At 46.8% G+C, this 22,883-nt stretch overlaps 1 protein-coding gene across 5 annotated transcripts in view; it reads right to left on the bottom strand.

Moving 5' to 3' along the window:
* Positions 1-6,983: 6,983 nt before the first annotated feature.
* Positions 6,984-22,883, bottom strand: part of dbnlb (drebrin-like b) — a 55,512-nt gene continuing 39,612 nt past the window's right edge. The window contains exons 9-15 of one of the 5 annotated variants that reach the window (XM_073061763.1): positions 21,075-21,149; positions 20,422-20,533; positions 17,735-17,827; positions 16,640-16,705; positions 13,158-13,273; positions 10,005-10,107; positions 6,984-8,873 (exon numbers count right to left, since the gene is read on the bottom strand). In XM_073061763.1, the coding sequence (XP_072917864.1) occupies positions 8,731-8,873; positions 10,005-10,107; positions 13,158-13,273; positions 16,640-16,705; positions 17,735-17,827; positions 20,422-20,533; positions 21,075-21,149 (708 nt within the window). In that variant the 3' untranslated portion in view covers positions 6,984-8,730. The remainder of the gene's footprint in view (positions 8,874-10,004; positions 10,108-13,157; positions 13,274-16,639; positions 16,706-17,734; positions 17,828-20,421; positions 20,534-21,074; positions 21,150-22,883) is intronic. The other 4 variants (XM_073061770.1, XM_073061787.1, XM_073061780.1 and 1 more) reach the window with 4 other exon arrangements.

The raw sequence follows: 22,883 nt of genomic DNA, 5'->3' as shown, positions 1-22,883 counted from the left end.
TTATCAAATGCCTTACTGAAATCCATATACACTACATTCACTGCTCTACCTTCATCAATATGTTTTGTTACATCCTCAAAGAATTCAATCAGGCTCGTAAGGCATGACCTGCCCTTGATAAAACCTTGCTGACTATCCCTAATCAGATTATGTCTCTCCAAATGCTCATAAATCTTGCTTCTCAGGATCCTCTCCAACAACTTGCCCCCCACTGAAGACTCATTGGTCTGTAACTCCTTTTCTTGAACAAGGGAACAACCTTTGCAACCCTCCAATCCTCTGGTACTTCTCCCATCCCTATTGATTATTCAAAGATCATTGCCAGAGGCTCAGCAATCTCCTCCCTCACTTCCCACAGTAACCTGGGGTATATCTCATCCGGTCCCAGCGACTTATCCAACTTAATACCTTTCAACAGCTCCTTTTTCTTAAAGTCTGTACATTCAAGCATTTCAGTGCACTGTAAGTCATCCCCACAATCGCCAAGGTCCTTTTCACCGGTGAGTACCGAAGCAAAGTATTCATTAAATACCCAGCTACCTCCTCCAGCTCCGTGCACGTTTCCACTATCACACCTGATTGGTCCTATTCTCACGTGGCTCATCCTCTTGCTCTTCACATACTTGTAGAATGCCTTGGGGTTTTCTTTAATCCTGCTCGCCACTGCCTTTTCATGGCCCCTTCTAGCTCTAATTTCATTCTCAGGCTCCTTCCTGGCACCCTTGTAATTTTCCAGAGCTCTACCAGTACCTAGTTTCTTGAACTTTTTGTAGGCTTTCTTTTCTTCTTAACTAGATATTCTACAGCCTTTGTACACCATGGTTCTTTTATCCTACCATCCTTTCCATTCCTCAATGGAACATGACTATGCAGAACTCCTTGCAAATATTCCGATATTTGCCACAGTTCTGCCATTTCCCTGAGAACATCAGCTTCCAAGTTCCTACCTAATAGCATCATACTTCCCCCTACCCCAATTAAACATTTTCCCAAATTGTCTGCTCCTATCCCTCTCCAGCGCTATGGTGAAGGAGATAGAGTTAAGGTCACTACCTCCAACATGCTAACCCACTGAGAGATCTGACACCTGACCAGCTTCATTTCCCAATACCAGATCAAGTACAGCCTCTCCTCTAGTTGGCCTAACTACATATTGCATCAGGATGTTTGTTACTCTTGGGGGGGGGCTATAAAAAACACTCAGTAGAGTTATTGCCCCCTTCCTGTTTCTGACTTCCACACACAATGACTCAGTGGACAATCCCTGCATGATTTCTTCCTTTTCTGCAGCCGTGATACTACCTCTGATCAGCAATGCCACGTCCTCACCTCTTTTGCCTCCCTCCCTGTCCTTCTTGAAACATCTAAAGCCCGACACATTCAGCGGTTATTCCTACCCCTGAGACATCCAAGACTCTGTAATGGCCACAATATCATATTTCCAAGTAAGGTTTGTACTTTCTTCCTATATGCACGAGTTTCCTCTTGCAGTCCTAAAATGCACGAGTTATTAAGTTAATTTGTCATAGTAAATGGATTTTGTGTTTTTTGTTGTAACAGTTTTGCAGAACAATGTGATACTCTCAGCCTGTGATGCAAGTACGTTTCTCTTTGCAGACGTGCACTTTTGAAAACTATCCAGCCAATCCAATGCACTAGGCCAGAAGCAGATAAAATGGACCAAATCGCCTCTCCTCATGGGGCTTCATACAAAACACAGGAGAGTGAAAGTGAAGATGGAGGGAGTGTGTGAGGGGCAAAGTGCGCTCCACACTAGGGTAACCCCACGCTCTACTTAGTATCTCTGTCACTGGAATTCTGATGGCTCTGCAGGTGAGGCAAGCTGACAGGAATAACTTAAACTAAGATATTGATAACAATTGCCCACAAGCCATCGCGTATGGGGGAAGGGGGCGTCATCAGCAACAGAAATATGACAATTAGAGCTAGTCACATTTTGCCTTTTATTGACCCATTGCCCTCCAAGAATCTTCCCCACATGAAAATCCAGATTTTAATTCAATTGCTCAAATTTTTATTTCTATTTAAATGAGGGTTGTAGTCCAGCAGAGGTCGATGGGACTATTGGTCATGGAGATGACTCCACCATGGCAGGTCCCAGGCCTGGCTGCAAAAGGAGCGGGGCTGAGCAACCCCATCCCGTGAAAACCCAGAGCCACGGAAGCTCCGTAGACCACACCCCTGGGAGAGGAAGGATCCTTGATGGGCTACACCTCAAAATACTCTGGCAAGGTGCAGTTGATGGCCCATGTCCCAGTAGCGCTGATGGGCAGAATGGCCTGTTGTAGCAATCTGTAACTCTAATTCCCCTCCCCTGAGATTCATACTGTCATAGAAAAGTGCAGCACAGAAACAGGCCTTCTGGTCCAGGCCGAGCTAGTTAACCTGCCTACTCCCATTGACCCACACCCCGCCCATCCATGTACCCATTGAACATCACAGCACAGAAACAGGCCATCTGGTCCAGGCCGAGCTAGTTAACCTGCCTACTCCCATTGACCCACACCCCGCCCATCCATGTACCCATTGAACATCACAGCACAGAAACAGGCCATCTGGTCCAGGCCGAGCTAGTTAACCTGCCTACTCCCATTGACCCACACCCTGCCCATCCATGTACCCATTGAACATCACAGCACAGAAACAGGCCATCTGGTCCAGGCCGAGCTAGTTAACCTGCCTACTCCCATTGACCCACACCCTGCCCATCCATGTACCCATTGAACATCACAGCACAGAAACAGGCCATCTGGTCCAGGCCGAGCTAGTTAACCTGCCTACTCCCATTGACCCACACCCCGCCCATCCATGTACCCATTGAACATCACAGCACAGAAACAGACCATCTGGTCCAGGCCGAGCTAGTTAACCTGCCTACTCCCATTGACCCACACCCTGCCCATCCATGTACCCATTGAACATCACAGCACAGAAACAGGCCATCTGGTCCAGGCCGAGCTAGTTAACCTGCCTACTCCCATTGACCCACACCCTGCCCATCCATGTACCCATTGAACATCACAGCACAGAAACAGGCCATCTGGTCCAGGCCGAGCTAGTTAACCTGCCTACTCCCATTGACCCACACCCCGCCCATCCATGTACCCATTGAACATCACAGCACAGAAACAGGCCATCTGGTCCAGGCCGAGCTAGTTAACCTGCCTACTCCCATTGACCCACACCCCGCCCATCCATGTACCCATTGAACATCACAGCACAGAAACAGGCCATCTGGTCCAGGCCGAGCTAGTTAACCTGCCTACTCCCATTGACCCACACCCCGCCCATCCATGTACCCATTGAACATCACAGCACAGAAACAGGCCATCTGGTCCAGGCCGAGCTAGTTAACCTGCCTACTCCCATTGACCCACACCCCGCCCATCCATGTACCCATTGAACATCACAGCACAGAAACAGGCCATCTGGTCCAGGCCGAGCTAGTTAACCTGCCTACTCCCATTGACCCACACCCCGCCCATCCATGTACCCATTGAACATCACAGCACAGAAACAGGCCATCTGGTCCAGGCCGAGCTAGTTAACCTGCCTACTCCCATTGACCCACACCCCGCCCATCCATGTACCCATTGAACATCACAGCACAGAAACAGGCCATCTGGTCCAGGCCGAGCTAGTTAACCTGCCTACTCCCATTGACCCACACCCCGCCCATCCATGTACCCATTGAACATCACAGCACAGAAACAGGCCATCTGGTCCAGGCCGAGCTAGTTAACCTGCCTACTCCCATTGACCCACACCCTGCCCATCCATGTACCCATTGAACATCACAGCACAGAAACAGGCCATCTGGTCCAGGCCGAGCTAGTTAACCTGCCTACTCCCATTGACCCACACCCTGCCCATCCATGTACCCATTGAACATCACAGCACAGAAACAGGCCATCTGGTCCAGGCCGAGCTAGTTAACCTGCCTACTCCCATTGACCCACACCCTGCCCATCCATGTACCCATTGAACATCACAGCACAGAAACAGGCCATCTGGTCCAGGCCGAGCTAGTTAACCTGCCTACTCCCATTGACCCACACCCTGCCCATCCATGTACCCATTGAACATCACAGCACAGAAACAGGCCATCTGGTCCAGGCCGAGCTAGTTAACCTGCCTACTCCCATTGACCCACACCCCGCCCATCCATGTACCCATTGAACATCACAGCACAGAAACAGGCCATCTGGTCCAGGCCGAGCTAGTTAACCTGCCTACTCCCATTGACCCACACCCCGCCCATCCATGTACCCATTGAACATCACAGCACAGAAACAGGCCATCTGGTCCAGGCCGAGCTAGTTAACCTGCCTACTCCCATTGACCCACACCCCGCCCATCCATGTACCCATTGAACATCACAGCACAGAAACAGGCTGTTTGGCCCTTCTTGGCACATGACCTACCACGCACAAAGCCATGTTGACTCTCCCCGGTAAGTCCCTGTTCAAACTCTTGTCAATTCATCGATTGTTCAAGTGTTGGGACACGAGTCCAGTGATTTAACCACTCAACTGCCTGACTCCTTCACAGTGATACAGCGACAAAATAGAAATAAAAAATTGTGTACTTGACTTATATGGGACTCAGTGCTGAGGTAAGGGGCTTTACACCAGACACAATGGGCCGAATGGTCTTTCATATTATCCACATCCGTCAATGCAAGTTCATTAATGGTCACCACTTCAACAGCGGAGAAACGCCGAGAGCCTTGCAGAGGTTGCTCACTGTAGAGAGCAGCATTGAACAGTGGTTCATAAGCACAAGAGACACTGCAGATTTTGGAAATTCAGAATAATACATACATTTATGAAGGATCTGGATGAAAAGTCTCAGCTTAAAACGGCAGCTGCTCTTTATCGCTCCCCCTAGGACACTGGTTCCAGTCCATCCCAGGTGCAGACCGTCCTGTTTATACTGGTCCCACCTCCCCCAGAACTGGTTCCAATGTCCCAGAAATTTGAATCCCTCCCCCTTGCACCATTTTTCAAGCCACGTATTCATCTGAAAACAATTTTTCAAAACTCCTTAGATTCTGGATTAGTTCCTGAGGATTGGAGGGTGGCTAATGTAACCCCACTTTTTAAAAAAGGAGGGAGAGAAACCGGGGAATTACAGACCAGTTAGCCTGACATCGGTGGTGGGGAAAATGCTAGAGTCGGTTATCAAAGATGTGATAACAGCACATTTGGAAAGAGGTGAGATCATCAGACAAAGTCAGCATGGATTTCTGAAAGGAAAATCATGTCTGACGAATCTTATAGAATATTTTGAATTTGTAACTAGTAGAGTGGATAGGGGAGAGCCAGTGGATGTGGTATATTTAGATTTTCAAAAGGCTTTTGACAAGGTCCCACACAGGAGATTAGTGTGCAAACTTAAAGCACACGGTATTGGGGGTATGGTATTGATGTGGATAGAGAATTGGTTGGCAGAAAGGAAGCAAAGAGTGGGAGTAAACGGGACCTTTTCAGAATGGCAGGCAGTGACTAGTGGGGTACCGCAAGGCTCAGTGCTGGGACCCCAGTTGTTTACAATATATATTAATGATTTAGACGAGGGAATTAAATGCAGCATCTCCAAGTTTGCGGATGACACGAAGCTGGGCGGCGGTGTTAGCTGTAAGGAGGATGCTAAGAGGATGCAGGGTGACTTGGATAGGTTAGGTGAGTGGGCAAATTCATGGCAGATGCAATTTAATGTGGATAAATGTGAGGTTATCCACTTTGGTTGCAAGAACAAGAAAACAGATTATTATCTGAACGGTGGCTGATTAGGAAAAGGGGAGGTTCAACGAGACCTGGGTGTCATTGTACACCAGTCATTGAAAGTGGGCATGCAGGTACAGCAGGCGGTGAAAAAGGCAAATGGTATGTTGGCATTCATAGCAAGAGGATTCGAGTACAGGAGCAGGGAGGTTCTACTGCAGTTGTACAAGGCCTTGGTGAGACCACAGCTGGAGTATTGTGTGCAGTTTTGGTCCCCTAATCTGAGGAAAGACATTCTTGCCATAGAGGGAGTACAAAGGAGGTTCATCAGATTGATTACTGGGATGGCAGAACTTTCATATGAAGAAAGACTGGATCGACTAGGCTTATACTCACTGGAATTTAGAAGATTGAAAGGGGATCATATTGAAACGTATAAAATTCTAAAGGGATTGGACAGGCTAGATGCAGGAAGATTGTTTCCGAGGTTGGGGAAGTCCAGAACGAGGGGTCACAGTTTAAGGATAAAGGGGAAGCCTTTTAGGACCGAGATGAGGAGAAACTTCTTCACACAGAGAGTGGTGAATCTGTGGAATTCTCTGCCACAGGAAACAGTTGAGGCCGGTTCATTGGCTATATTTAAGAGGGAGTTAGATATGGCCCTTGTGGCTAAAGGGATCAGGGGGTATGGAGAGAAAGCAGGTACAGGGTTCTGAGTTGGATGATCAGCCATGATCATACTGAATGGCGGTGCAGGCTCAAAGGGCCGAATGGCCTACTCCTGCACCTATTTTCTATGTTTCTATACCTCTCATTCAACACGTCGGGACCTGCTCAGCTTTGTTGACTGCTCCTTTCAACAGATGCTGCCCGACCTGCTGAGTTCATCCAGCTTTTTTTTTTACGTCGTTATTTGACCACAGCATCTGCAGTATACTTTGTGTTTACAGCTCCTTTGTTACTGCGCAGAGGTGCAGTGGGAATAGCTTCCTGCAGATGGCAGCACTGAGCAGTGCCACAGTCAATTTAAAGTGGATATTGAAAGGTTCTTGATTAGTAAGGGCATCAAATGTTACAGGAGAAAAAGGGTTGAGAAGGATAATAAATCAGTCATGACAGAATGATGGAGGAAACTCTGTGGACCAAACAGCCTAATTCTGTCTGTGCGTCTACCGGTCCAGTTACTCACCAGCCACCGACAACTCCTCTGCACAAATGCACCAGGGAAGCCAAACGCCAAAAGAACAAAACACTTTATTAAAAGTCAGCAGCAAGGAAACAGACGGGTGCTGTGAATGAATGAGGAAAGGCGCAGGAATCTGTCCGTCTTGTATCCAGAATCATTCTGGCACTCCCTGGGCGATCGGCTCAGGGAAACCGTGCGTTATTTGGTCACATGATTGGCATCTATTCATCAAAATTAATCTCTGGAGAAAATGTTGGTGCATTGGTCCAAACCCAGATAAACCGCATTTCCCCATCACCTCCCTCAATCGACGCAGACGCAGGAGAAGAGCTGGGCCGCAAGGAGGAGAGCGAGGGGACACTGCTTGGAGACAAACTGCCCTCCCCCTTCTCCTCCCTCAGCACCTCACTCTAAATACTGGGCATAGGCAAACAGTCAGGATGGAGGGCTGGGTTCACTCAGGGTAGTTGTCCAAGAGGAAGGTGAGGTGGGGGAGACACCATGGGGACACCGGAGACCTCTGATGGTGAGATCTGGAGCAACAAAAAAATGCTGCAGGAACTCAGCAGCCTGTCGGGATGCATCAAGGGAGAGGAATAAAGAGTCGCCATCTGGGGCAGAGACCTGTCATCAGAGCCTCGGCCTGAAACGTCAACCCTTCATTCCCCTCCAATGATGCCACCTGACTGGCTGACTTCTTCCTGCATTTTGTGTGTGTCGCTCTGGATTTCCAGCATCTACACAATCTCTTATGTTTATGATCTGCTGGGGGGTGGTGGTGGGGGGGAGATAGGTGACGGTTTGGGTCGAGACCCTTGAAGATAAACATTAGCTTTAATTATCACATGTACCCGGAAACATACAGTGAAATGTGCCATTTGCATCAATGTCCAACACAGTCCAAAACATGCTGGGGCAAGTGTAGCTGCCCTTTATCTGGAAAATGTGCAGACAGCCAGTACAGAGAGGTGAGGGGCAGCGTGGCACAGTCATAATCTACCTGTCACTTGCCAGCTCTTGTACAGACAACGGTGAAGGGCAGTGTGGCGCAGTCTTAATTTATGTGTTATTCACCTTTTCTGTATCAATGTTAAGGTTACCTCTCCACACTGGCTTCTTGCCCTCTATCGTTCAGTCCAGACTGCAGGTTTGGACCTGAAACTTCAACTGTTTATTCCCCTCCATAGATGCTGCCTGACCTGCTGAGTTCCTCCAGCGTTATGTGTCTTGCTTCTGACCCCAAGGGATAGCAGGAAGGTGGCCTCGTTAGCTGAACTGCAGTCTCCACAAACCACCAGTGGGATAAACGTCACCGTTTACCCACACTGCAGTATGTTATGAAAGACCAGGTACTCGGCCCCTCAAATCTCTGCTTCTCCCTTCAGTCACCTTACATGGGCCTGAGGAGCAGGGAAGGGGTGTACACGTCCTTTAATACAGCGTCAGAAGGCACTAACACGGGGAGAGTTCAGGTCTGGTAACATGCAGAGGGCGAGCAGGGGAGGGGAGAGGGGTGGCGGGATGAGAGAAGAACAGATTAGTGGACTGATGAGGGGCTGCAGCTTTCTGCCTCAGGTGAGTGAGGTCAGTGACAGTGGCCCCCACCCCTCTTGCAATTAAGGCGGCTGTGCTAAGCACCAAGAGGTGGAAACAGCCCTCCCCCAAAGGACAGCCCCGGCCCAGCACAGAATGAGAAGGAAAGCAGGAGGCACTGGGCAGCTTTGGCTTGTGGTCAGAGGACAGAGACTGGCTGGCCTCGGGCCTCGAGCCTCGAGTGCAGCCCAGCCCCAGGGCGCACTAACAGTTCAGCAGCTCCACGTAGTTGGCTGGAAACATGCCGAAGGAGCCATTGGCTGCGTAACCTCGCCACCAGCCCTCGTCAATCTGCTCGATGTTGGTGATGATGTCATCAGGGTCGAAGGAAATCTCTGTTTCGTCAGCTGAATGGTGAGGAGAAAGGAGGGGCAGGAAATACAGAAGGGAAGAGAGGGAGGTTAACCAAGTCCAGCCTGTTAAACACACATTCACTATTCCCAATGCTCCAGGTTTACCCTGGAGTAAAACAATGAAATTAACTCCTTTCACCTTCCTTAAACACCAGTACTGACAAGAGCTGATTCCTGCGATAACTGGGAGCATTCATTTGCAAAGCTGACAGAAGGAAACATCAAACATTTTTTACGTTGGGTTGCATCTAGGTTAATTAGAACGAGGGGATAAAACAGAACAGTGGGGGTCAAAATGAACCCATGGGCACAACAGACTCACAGTGAAGGAGGGAGAGGTGGACATGTGGCAGGGATTTCATAGGAACCTTTGGTAGTATTTTTCCAGGGCTTTCAGCTGCCTACCGTAAGTGGTCCATGGTTCTTAATTAGTCAGGGAGTCAAAGATTATGGGGAGAAGGCAGGAGAACTGGGTTGAGGGGATTAATAAATCAGAGGATGAGAAGTGACTTGATAGATGTGTACATAGGTTGTGGACAGCCAGAAACTTTTTCCCGGGGAGTAAATGGCTAATACCAGGGGTATTATATTAAGCTGACTGGATGAAACTCTGGGGGGGTCGGGGGGGGGGAGATGTCAGAGGTAAATTTTCTTCCGCCCCCCCAACAGTGTAGTGAGTGTGTGGAACGCCCTGCGGTGGTGATAGAAGCAGATACATTAGGGACATTTAAGAGATTCTTAGACAGGCACATGGCTGATAGAAAAATGGAGGATTATGTGGGGGGAAGGGTTAGATTGGTTTTAGAGTAGTTTAAAGGGTTGGCACAATATCGTGGGCCAAGGGGCCTGTACTCTGCTATGCTCTGAAATTGATCCTGGATCTCACACTAGCCCAAGGTCAGCACCGCAGCTCGGTTCAGACTCTTGGGATACAAGACCCCAAGCCTGTGAAACTAGCTCGTGCTCTGTCTGCTAGAGCAGAGAGGATCCAATTCCTTCCGGGACCTTGTTCGAGACGTTGAGGTTTTCTTAATCAGATTAACAGGAGCCACAAGGTCAGGCTGATTACTTTCTGGTGTTCATGGTTCATAGCACTGGTGGTATGAACAGAGGAAATGGACCTACCAGCCTGATAGTCATACAGTGCCCTGGCACATAAACCCTGCATCTGGGTCTCCACAGCATCGTACACACCCTGATCTTCAGTGGCAGCCTGATCTTCAGTCACCTGATGGACAAGAGCGAGAAATATGAAAATTAATATCATCCAGAGATAACTAATAAAAATATCCTTCTTAAGTATTTATCCAGTTTCCATCTGAATGTTCCCAATGAGCCTGCTTCCAGCAGCCTTTCAGAATCAGGTTTATTATCACTGACATACATAGAAATCTACAGCACATTACAGGCCCTTCAGCCCACAATGTTGTGCCAACCATGAAACCTACTCTAGAAACTGCCTAGCATTCCCTACCGCAGAGCCCTCTATTTTTCATCATAAAATTTGTTGTTTTGCAGCAGTACAGTGCAATACATGAAAATTACAGTAACTTACAATAAATATATAAATAAAGGAGCAAAGGTGAATACCAAAGAGAAGAAATCGTTCAAAATCTCTCCCATCTCCCTCGGCTCCACACATAGCTGACCACCCTGATTCTCTAAGGGACCAATTTTATCCTTCACTATCCTCTTGCTTTTAATATAACTGTAGAAACCTTTCGGATTTACTTCCACCTTATTTGCCAAACCAAACTCGTATCTTCTTTTAGCTTTTCTAATCTCTTTCTTAAGATTCCTTTTACATTCTTTATATTCCTCGAGCAATTGCTTTAAGGTGTAAAGGTTGTGTTCATGGACCATTCATTCAGAAATTTGATAGCGGAAGGGAAGAACCTGCTCCTAACATGTATGTAACATAATATGGAATATATGCTCCTGTACTTTCTCTCTGCTGGTAGTAATGAGAAGAGGGTATGTTCTGGGTGGTGGGTTCCTTAATGATGGATGCTGCCCTTTTCTGAAGCACTGTCTTTTGAAGATGTCCTTAATAGTGGGGAACTTCGTGCCCGTGACAGAGTCTACAACCCTCACAAGCCAACCCATTGTAGAGCACAGGGCGTTGAGAGAGATCAGCCAATGCTGGATTATCAGTGAATCAGGAGACATGGGATTGGTCAGTGACAATAAATCCGATTCTGAATGCTGCTAAGAATCAGCCTATGGACTCTTGTCTGAACTTCTTGCTGCCTCAGTAAAGCATATAATCAAAGACCCCACCCACCCCAGACATTCTCTCTTCTCCCCTTTTCCATCGGGCAAAAGATACAAACACCTGAAAGCACGTCCCACCAGGCTCAAGGACAGCTTCCAACCCGCTGTTATCAGACTCCAGAGTGGAGCTCTTGGACGATAAGATGGACACGACCTCACAATGTACCTCACTATGATCTTGCACTGTATCTTCCAATATAACTCGGAGTCCTGCCATGTGCAGAAGTTCGCTGATGACACGGCCATAGTGGGGTGTGTCAGGAATGGACAGGAGGAGGAGTATAGGAAACTGATACAGGACTTTGTGATATGGTGCAACTCAAACTACCTGCGTCTCAATGTCACCAAGACCAAGGAGATGGTGGTGGACTTTAGGAGATCTAGGCCTCATATGGAGCCAGTGATCATTAATGGAGAATGTGTGGAGCAGGTTAAGACCTACAAGTATCTGGGAGTACAGTTGGACGAGAAGCTAGACTGGACTGCCAACACAGATGCCTTGTGCAGGAAGGCACAGAGTCGACTGTACTTCCTTAGAAGGTTGGCGTCATTCAATGTCTGCAGTGAGATGCTGATGATGTTCTATAGGTCAGTTGTTGAGAGCGCCCTCTTCTTTGTGGTGGCGTGTTGGGGAGGAAGCATTAAGAAGAAGGACGCCTCACGTCTTAATAAGCTGATAAGGAAGGCGGGCTCTGTCGTGGGCAAAGTACTGGAGAGTTTAACATCGGTAGCTGAGCGAAGGGCGCTGAGTAGGCTACGGTCAATTATGGAAAACCCTGAACATCCTCTACATAGCACCATCCAGAGACAGAGAAGCAGTTTCAGCGACAGGTTACTGTCGATGCAATGCTCCTCAGACAGGATGAAGAGGTCAATACTCCCCAATGCCATTAGGCTTTACAATTCAACTGCCAGGACTTAAGAACTTTTTTTTTTTTTTTTTTTTAAAGCTATTATTAATGCTTTTTGAGTTAGTGATTTAGATGCATATCATATTATTACTGAGTTAAGTATTGTATGTAAGGAGTTTTTGCTACAACAAGTGTATGGGACATTGGAAAAAATGTTGAATTTCCCCATGGGGATGAATAAAGTATCTATCTATCTATCTATCTATCTATCTATCATTTACCTGCACTGCATGTTTGTGGCAGCTTTTATATTTCAGTCTGTACTGTTCTTTAACCTCTTTCTACCTCAGTGATCTGATCTGTATGCAAGACAAGTTTTTCACCACATCTTGGTGCCTGTGACAATAATAAACCAATACCAGCGCGGGAATAGTTGCCCTCCGTGGCAATGAATTCCAGATTCACCACCCACTCGCTGAAGAAGTTCTTGCTCAACTCTGTCCCATTAGAACAGAGATGAGGAACTGTTTCAGCCAGAGAGCAGTGAATCTGGGAAATTCATTGCTACAAATGGCTGTAGAGGCCATGTCATTGGACAGTTTAAAGCAGAGGTTGGTAAGTACTTAATTAATAATGGTGTTGAATGTTAGGGGGAGGAGAATGGTATCGAAAGGGATAATAAATCTGCCATGATTGAATGGTAGAAAAGACTTGATGGACTGAACGGTCCAATGCTGCTACTGTATCTTGCAGTCTTATGGAATATGTGAGCAGACAAAAGGTCTGCTCACAGTTCTATGCCATATAGTAAGTTCAACACACACAAAATGTTGGAGGAACTCAGCAGGCCAGGCAGCATCTATAGAGGGGAACAAACAGTCGATATTTCAGGCCCTGTTGAAGGGTCTTGGCCTGGAACATTGACTGTTTATTCCCCTCCATTGATGCTGCCTGGCCGGCTGAGTTTCTCCAGCATTTTGTGTGTGTTGCTCTGGATTTCCAGCGTCTGCAGAATCCCTTGTGTACAACGAGATCTCTGCCTTTGGTAAGGCAATGAAAGGATAGCTTAGCACAGCATATCACAAGGTTAGATTGTCCAGGTGGGTGGGTGAGGAGATGCCTATTTTGGCTAACTTGTGCCAGAGACACTTACTGCACTAACAGGCTCCTCCGTGTGTTCCTCAGGATCCTGGTAGATATCCTCATGCTCTAGCGTCTCCGAATGGTGGAACTGCCAGCTGTAACCTTCTTTACTCTCACCTTTCTCTTCTGTGGAGAGTTTCCAGAACATGAACAGAGGAATATTAGGTGGGAACATGCAGCCACACACTCACCACCCCCACAAGCACCGTGAACTAATAAAAACAGACTGCAGGAAAAACTCGGCAGGTCAAGCAGTGTCCATGGATGAAGTAACAGTCAACATTTCAGGTCAAGGTACTTTTTCCAGCTCCACTAAAAGATCTGACCATGGTTCTCTCTCCACCAATGCTGCCTGACCTCCAAAGTATTTTCAACACAGTTCTAAACAGCACAGGACAATGTTATGCTGACCTTTTAACCTATTCCTAGATCAATCTAATGCTTCCCTCGGACATAGTCCATTTTTCTACCATTCACATGCCGATCTAAGAGTCTGTTAAATATTCCTAATGTAACTGCCCCTATCACCATCCCTGGCAGTGCATTCCACACACCACCACTGTGTAAAAAAAAAAATTACCTTTGATATCCCCCCGATACTTCCTTTCAATCAGCTTAAAGTTATGGCCCCTCATATTAGCCACGTCCTTCTGGGAAAAAAGTCTCTGACTATTTTTGCAGCAATACATAGAGGTACCAACTAGAGAAGGGGCAGTGTTGGATCTCATGTTAGGGAATGAGATAGGTCAGGTGACAGAGGTATGTGTTGGGGAGCACTTTGGGTCCAGTGATCACAATGCCATTAGTTTCAATATAATTATGGCTAAAAGAAGATATGTGGTTGCTTTGGCAAGTAAGGTAAATCCAAAGGGTTTCTACAGTTATATTAGTAGCAAAAGGATAGTGAGGGATAAAATTGGTTCTTTAGAGAATCAGAGTGGACAGCTATGTGTGGAGCCAAAAGAGATGGGGGAGATTTTGAATAATTTCTTTTCTTCGGTATTCACTAAAGAGGAGGATATTGAACTGTGTAAGGTAAGGTAAGGTAAGGGAAACAAGTAAGGTAGTTATGGAAACTATGATGATTAAATAAGAGGAAGTACTGGCGCTTTTAAAGAATATAAAAGTGGATAAGTCTCCGGATCCTGACAGGATATTCCCTAGGACCTTGAGGGAAGTTAGTGTAGAAATAGCAGGGGCTCTGACAGAAATATTTCAAATGTCATTAGAAACGGGGATGGCGCCGGAGGATTGGCATATTGCTCATGTGGTTCCATTGTTTAAAAAGGGTTAAGAGTAAACCTAGCAATTATCCTAGTAAACCTAATAAGTTTGACGCCAGTGGTGGGTAAATTAATGGAAAGTATTCTTAGAGATAGTATATATAATTATCTGGATAGACAGGGCCTGATTAGGAACAGTCAACATGGATTTGTGCGTAGAAGGTCATGTTTGACAAATCTTATTGAATTTTTTGAAGAGGTTACTAGGAAAGTTGACAAGGATAAAGCAGTGGATGTTGTCTATATGGACTTTGACCAGGTTCCACACGGAAGGTTAGTTAGGAAGGTTCAATCGTTAGGCATTAATATTGAAGTAGTAAAATGGATTCAACAGTGGCTGGATGGGAGATGCCAGAGAGTAGTGGTGGATAACTGTTTGTCAGGTTGGAGGCCAGTGACTAGTGGTGTGCCTCAGGGATCTGTACTGGGTCCAATGTTGTTTGTCATATACATTAATGACCTGGATAATGGGGTGGTAAATTGGATAAGTAAGTATGCAGATGGTACTAAGATAAGTGGCGTTGTGGATAATGAAGTAGGTTTTCAAAGCTTACAGAAAGATCTAGGCCAGTTAGAAGAGTGGGCTGAAAGATGGCAGATGGAGTTTAATACTGATAAGTGTGAGGTGCTACATTTTGGTAGGATTAATCAAAATAGAACATACACGGTAAATGGTAGGGCACTGAGGAATGCAGTAGAACAGAGTAATCTAGGAATAATGGTGCATAGTTCCCTGAAGGTGGAATCTCATGTGGATAGGGTGGTGAAGAAAGCTTTTGGTATGCTGGCCTTTATAAATCAAATCATTGAGTATAGGAGTTGGGATGTAATGTTAAAATTGTACAAGGCATTGGTGAGACCAAATTTGGAGTATTGTGTACAGTTTTGGTCACCAAATTATAGGAAAGAGGTCAACAAAATAGAAAGAGTACAGAGATTTACTAGAATGTTACCTAGGTTTCAGCACCTAAGTTACAGAGAAAGGTTGAACAAGTTAGGTCTTTATTCTTTGGAGCGTAGAAGGTTGAGGGGGGACTTGATAGAGGTATTTAAAATTATGAGGGGGATAGATAGAGTTGACATGGATAGGCTTTTTCCATTGAGAGAAGGGAAGATTCAAACAAGAGGACATAAGTTGAGAGTTAGGGGGCAAAAGTTTAGGGGTATCACGAGGGGGAACTTCTTTACTCAGAGAGTGGTAGCTGTGTGGAATGAGTTTCCAGTAGAAGTGGTAGAGGTAGGTTTGATATTGTCATTAAAAAAAAATTGGATAGGTATATGGACAGGAAAGGAATGGAGGGTTATGGGCTGAGTGCAGGTCGGTGGGACTAGGTGAGAGTAAGCGCTCGGCACGGACTAGTAGGGCCGAGATGGCCTGTTTCTGTGCTGTAATTGTTATATGGTTATCCACTCAATCTACAGTATGCCTCTTATGATCTTGTACAACTGTGTCAAGTTGCCCCTCAACTCCAAACGGTAAAGCCCTACCTCGTTTCAGCTGGCGGTTTTCCCCCCCATAGCTAACAGCCTGCCTCTCTTCCCTCCCAACCATCAAAATGCCCTCCATCTGACACTCAGAGCAGCGGCATATCTGCAGTGAGACGGATGCCAGAGGCCAGCGTTTACGCAGTCCTGCGATGCACTGCTGCTGTATCTGAACCATTGAGTATCCGACGTACTTGAACTGCACACCAACCATCCCCCACCCACAGAGGGAAGTTTCTGCCCCTCAACCCATTCCATCACTACACTCACCAGCAGCAGGCACCTAGTGGAGCTGGACTGAGTGACGTTGCAGTGACAGGAAGTGTCTGGGCACAGCGCCTCATCCTTTCCCATCGGCTATAGTGGACCCTGACTATAGACAATGAACCCAGCAGCTTCGGGGCTGGGTCACTGTTAAGGGCAGCGCGGTAGTGTAGTGGTTAGCATAATGCTACCACAGTACCAGCAAAGCCACTGGCTGTAAGGAGCTTATACATTCTCCCCGTTATTGCCTAGGTTTCCTCCCACATTGCAAAGACGTACCGATTAGTAGGATAATTGGTCACATGGGTGTAAATATGCTTGCTTAAGAGGCTATTACTGTGCTGTATTTCTAAATAATTAACATTTAAAAAGCCACACAAATGTAAATGACTTTTCATCCCAATCAAAGTGTGTGACACGTGCAGACACACTTGCACAGACCCCTCGGTCCCTGACGTACCGTTCTGGTCAGTCTGCTGCTCCTCGGGCTCGGCTTCCACCCTTTCCTCAACAGCGGGAGGACTCTCTGGTGAGGATTGCAAGTGAAAATACAAGTTTGTCAACAAACACAAATGTCCAAACGTGTAATCAGACAGAATTTGCCATAAGGATCTCTGATCAGAGAGTTACAGAAGGAAATCACATGGGAGGAGGAGGGTGTGTGTGGAAGTGGAGGGGGTGTGAAAAGAAAGTAGGCAAATACACTCATATCCAGGTTTATAGTGCACTGATTGTGTTTATTGAGGAGAAGTCAAAGTATTCTGTGAAGTCCTAGTGGCCCCCTGACAACCCACAGAGCACCATTCCCTTTCAGGCCAGGGCACCGTGTACTTTTTGGGCTTTGACTACGGTTAACATATTAAAATGGTTTCCATATACTTCAGTTAAATCATCTTTCAGTGCTATGCACAGTTCTATTGTTACAAAATTGATCAGAATACACTGGGCGGTTGCCAACGATCGCAGAATTGAGGTTATGCAAAGATTAAACAGGCTTGAATGCCCTGATTGACACCTTTGACGGTAACAAAAAGGTGTGTAGGTACACGTATTGTGGGGAACTCCCAACTACAGAGAAACATAGGGTAGCAACAATCCAATCAGGGCTTGAGGAGAAATGTCTCGACCCAGAGACCAGCGAGTTCCTGCCAAAGGAATCTGTGAGCAGATAGCAAGCTGCATTTAAGGAGAAGCTAGACAAGCAGGGGGTGTGCTGGGAACAGATCAGGTCAGAGAAGAGGGAGAGGAGGGCCAATGTGCCATTTAAACTCTGGTGGATAGACAGTGAGAAGACTGGTTCACCTGAGACAGCCTATGGAGTTGGTTAACTGTCTGAAATCTAGTAAGCTGCAGCATTTCAGCAAAAGACATCCATTTGCGGAGATATAGGTGACAGCTACACAAAAGCATTGGGTTTGATGTCCAATTACAGGCATTGTTTGAGGGAGAGCCAATGGGTTTGGTAATGGACTTTTGCCTCTGACTTAACCCCACTCCCATTGTTGATCATTAGCTACCCCATATCCTGTCAAAATGTGGAGGAGGAGAGGCCAACCTGGGGGTGCCAGCTGGGCCGCGGAGCGGACCGGCGAGGGAGGGGGTTCTGGCTGGCTGCTCCGTGTCTGCAGGAAAGGGCTCTTCAACTTGCCTGGCGGGAGAAAGCAGATAAAACACAAAAGCACAAAACAGAACACGCCGCATTGTCAGAACACTGTACAAAGCTACACAACAGCAGATTAAAGACCAGAGATCGTGCAGATGCTGGAAATCCAGAACAACACACACAAAATGCTGGAGAAGGCAGCATCTATGCACTCGAGCCCAGCACTCTGAATGACTGAAGCTGTTTCAATCTTTGTTCTCTGGAGTTTGACTAACTTCAAAATTACATACCGAGAATTATCCACAATATTTGAAAAGTCTCATGCAGAGAAACTAGATGTTGTGGATATAATTGAAATTATTTTTGCAATAACATGACAAGCTGAGAGCAACACAAAATGCTGCAAGAACTCATCAGGTCAGGCAGCATCTATGGAGGAGGAAGAAACAGTCAATGTTTCAGGCCGAAACTCTGTTCTTAAGGTCGTCATAGCCAGGGTCGGGGGTGGTAATGGGGATAAGCTCCTATTAAATGCTCCCAATAGCGTGCGTCTCAAATAGTCTTTGACACCAAGTCCAGCTCCTGGCTTAGCTACTAAGCCCGGGGGAACTGTTTCTACTGACAGAAGGAGGGGCAAAGGCTGGTTACTGGCACCTTACAACCAGTCACTAGGGCAGGTGGGCTCATCAGCATCTAGAAAGAAAACTCTGACCTCAAACCTCCGCTGCCTTGCGGCTACATGAACTCACGGGGAAAGCTTCGGGAGTAAACCCCGAGGGAAAAGTCCGGAGCTGGGGTCCCTAAGGCAGTCCTACGTTGAGTTCAACACTGACTGGCAACTATTTTGGGTTCATCAAACGTGTGGAGAGGGGAAGCTTGCTACATGGGCAACAGCTTGCTCTCCATATCGTACTGCCCTGGCTTGCATATCCAGACAACTACGTCGCATGGTTGACCCTGACCAACGGAGGCAAAAGAAGAGATGCTGCCTGACCTGCTGTCTTCCTCTAGAAGTGGGTATGTGTGAGTAAGTGCATGAGAGAGTAAGGTGTGTGCGTGCATCTGTTGTACGCGTGTGCACGCTTGTGTGTGGTGCACGTGCTTGCCGTTCTGGATTTCCAGCATCTGTAGAACCTCCCGGTGTTTTTTACGAGCTCAGCATTTATCACTCTTCTCCAGTTTGTTATGGGTGTGAGCTATCCTGAGCGAGGGCCATCCTCGTTGGGAAGGAGGTTTCCAGCTGGATAGTGTGGAGATGGAGACGGCAGGAGGTCCACAGATCAGCTGCCCTTCATTCACACAGCCATGGCTGGGCGTCAGTCTTTCTGCCCAACGAGTTGGCTGCCTCTGCCCAGAGAGACGCGAGCACCACAGCAAAGCACAAGTGACACAGCACAGTCAGGCACATACCATAACACACAGAAGGAGAATTAGGCCATTTGGCCCATCAAGTCTGCTCTGCCATTCCATCATGGCTGATATATTTTCCCTCTCAATGTCTTATTCCTGTCTTCTTCCCATAACCTTTGACACTGTTACTAATCAGAACCAATCAACCTCCACTTTAAATATACCCAATGTCTTTGTCTCCACTGCTTTTTTTGACAATGAATTCCACAGATTCACCACGCTCTGACTATAGAGATTCCTCCTCTCTTCTGAAGGGACACACTTGTATTCTGAGGCCGTGCCCTCTGGTCCTGGACTCCCCCCACTATGGAAAAGGAATAGGGGACAAACAAGGAAAGATTGCATTGATAACCAGTAAACTTGAGGTGAACAAGGCACTTGGACGTAACAGCAATCAACCAGAAAACAAGCTGTAACCACATCCTGCCTGTTGCCTCAATTGCATGGTAAAATTAGCAGCTTGACTCTTTTACAAATTATCCAAGTGCTGATTAGACTTTGTGCTTATCAAGTGTGGTCACAAACGGCAACTGCGCACGTAATTTCCTGCAACCATCAATGCATGTCCAAGCAGTTCGATGAGCATACATCAGTGCTTGACTCAACACTGGCCGTGCAACAGGACATCCTTAGCAGCTGTGGGGCCAGAGAGCATGAAGTGTGGTATAACTCTGACCTCCCCTGATGTCTGGCTTCCAGGCCTGTGTGCAACATGTGGCAGGCAGGTGACCAGAACTGAACAACATTCCGAATTTGCCCTCTCCAATGTCTTAAACAACTTCATCACAACATCCCAACTTCTGTACTCAATACTCTGATTTACCAAGGCCGATACGCCAAAAGCTTCTTTATGACCCTGTCTACCTGTGAATTTGTTTCCCAGATTCTTCTGTTCTACTGTTCGCTGTGGAAGTCCTACTCTGGCTGTACAACTCTGATGATATAATTGAACTACAAGGACAGTGCTCTGCTGATTTAGACTGTCATAGTGAAAGGCACTGGACTATTACAACTGTGCAGTGCACGCTTCTATATCATCAGAAATGCTTGCTAGAGTAGTGAGAGATCAGGAGAGCACTACATCATGCTCAGTGGCACTGCCAGTTAGACCAGACAGTGCATCGTGCACCACGTTCCCGGGCTTATCCCCGGGAAGCAACCTTTTTGCCAATGAGGTGTGCTGGCAGTGGGATAGGGGGTAGCAGGAGGGAACATTGCCTCTCCATTACCTGGCTGTGTGCTCACATTGAAGGAAGATGGATCAGCCAAATTGCCACGCTCCCGCTCCTTGAACATCTCCTTCGGATTCACTGATCTTTGGGAAATGATGGAAGCCGCCTCCTGTGAAAAGATCAATAGCGGAGAACCACAAACATTAATTGGGAGGGGGCACAGTAGCACAGTGGTTAATGTAATGCTTTATAGCGATTACTGATTGAGGTTCAATTTCCCCCCCCCCACCCCCCGCTGTCAGTGAGGAGTCTGTACGTTCTCCCCCATGACTGCATGGGTTTCCACCCACATTCCAAATACGTACGGGTTACATTAGTAAGTTGTGGGCATGCTACGTTGGTGCCGGAGGTGTGGAGACCCTTGTCAGCACAATTATTGGGCTGTGTTGGTCGCTGACGCAAACGACACATTTCACGTCCGTTTCAATGTACATGTGACAAATTAAGATCATCTTCATAATCTTTATAAAGTGCTTCATAGCATCACCACAACTACCAAGCTGTAACTTTAAGCACGTCTCCATCCCACAGCACCACCCCAATGTGAAACAGAAAGTGCCCTGGTCTTTCCTCGCCGTTCACAGTAAATATTCTCCTTTGATGAAAGGATAGCAGTACAGACCGCGCAGAAACATAACAGGTCAGCATACTGATGCCTTTTCGATGGACTGGCTCCTCTTGAACCCTTTGCGCATCTCTTCCTGATATTCTTGCTCCTGCTCTTTCTGCAAAACAACCAAGACTCCACCATTAGAGGCAAAACCTCAAAGCAACAATGGTAAAACTGCCAAGCAATGGTCAAGATCCAGCACAGAAAACCGCCAAGCAATGTGGAGAAGGAAGGAATCTCTTGAAACCTGACGTACAGCATAGAGCCATAGACCATGGAATAGGCCCTTCAGCCCATGAAGTCTATGGCATCCACCGACCTAGTCCGAGACTGACACTTCAAAACGCTGACTACACACTGACAACAGATCTTTGTGGAAATGGACCGGACCTCAGGGTTTCACAAATGGCCGTTGTTCGGCACGCCAAGGGCTTGGCCTAAGAGCTTCACTCGCCTTCGGAGGACCTAGATTTCGTGGCTCTGGAGACGGGAGGATCGAAGGTCGGTGTCTGGGCAGGAGATCCGTGTGTCGTGGAAGATGGAAGATCTGAGGCAGTGTGCCCAGAGCTCGGAAAAAGCAACGCAATGGACTTTTAACATCGTAAACCAATGAGCTGTTTGTTATGTCTCCCCTCTCGCTGTGGAACAGACACACCTCTTTCTCCCTTATTAGGGAGGGAGAGAGCCTGTGGCATGTCGAATACAAGGTGAACTAGGAATATTTGGAGTACTGCAAGTCTGTGTTTTTGCTTTTGCCTTCCTCACTCTTGGGGTGATTGTTGCTTGCTGCCGCTTGCGCGTGGGAGAGAAGGGAGCTGGGGGGGACTTAGGGGTTCTAACATTTAACTGTCATTCATTCTTTGGAGCACTCCACTGTTTTTGTGGATGGCTGCAAAGAAAAAGCATTTCAGGATGTATATTGTATACATTTCTCTGACATTAAATGTACCTTTGAAACCTTTGAAATGCTTCATTTGTGTTAACAACCAACACCTTTCCTACAGGAAAGATGCAAATAAAGTTGAAAGAGTACAGAGAAAATTTACAAGGACGTTGCCAGGTCTGGAGGACCTGAGTTATAGGGAAAGATTGAATACATTCAGGTTTTATTCCTTGGAATGTGGAAGATTGAGAGGAGATTTGATAGAGGTATACAAAATTATGAAGGATATAGTTAAGGAAATCCCAGCAGGCTTCTTCCCCATGGAGGTTGGGTGGAACTACAACCGGAGGTCACAGGCTAAGGTTGAAAAGTGAAAAGTTTAAGGAAAATGTGAGGGGAAACTTCTTCAGTCAGGGTCCTGAGAGTGTGGAATAAGCTGCCAACGTGAGTGGTGCATGTGAGCTTGATTTAAATGTTTAAATTTGGATAGGTACACGGATGGTAGGGGCATGTAGGGCTACGGTCCCAATGCAGGTCGATGGGAGCAGGTGGCTTAAATGGTTCAGCATGGACTAGATGGGCCAAAGGGCCTGTTTCTGTGCTGTACTTCTCTATGACACTGAGGAAGTGCTGGGGGCAGCCCACAAGTGTCGCCACGTAGTCTGGCGCCAATGTAGCAAGCCCACAATGATCATATAAACATCCTATTTTCTAACTTTGTATTAACTCCCCATAAATTCTCCCACTGACCCAAACACTTAGGAAAACTTACAGCAGCCAATTAAGTTTCAAGGACTCTTCATCTCATTTTCTCAATATTTATTGCTTATTTATTATGATTCCATTCTTTTTGTATTTGCACAGCTGGTTTCTTTTGCACACTGTTGGCGCGGTCTTTCATTGATTATGTAATCACTATTATTGTATTATGGATGTATTGAGCATGCCCACAAGAAAATGAATCTC

The sequence above is a fragment of the Hemitrygon akajei genome, chromosome 1 (genome assembly GCF_048418815.1).
Source record: "Hemitrygon akajei chromosome 1, sHemAka1.3, whole genome shotgun sequence".
Lineage (NCBI taxonomy): Eukaryota > Metazoa > Chordata > Chondrichthyes > Myliobatiformes > Dasyatidae > Hemitrygon > Hemitrygon akajei.
This window is presented reverse-complemented; position numbering and strand designations above follow the sequence as displayed.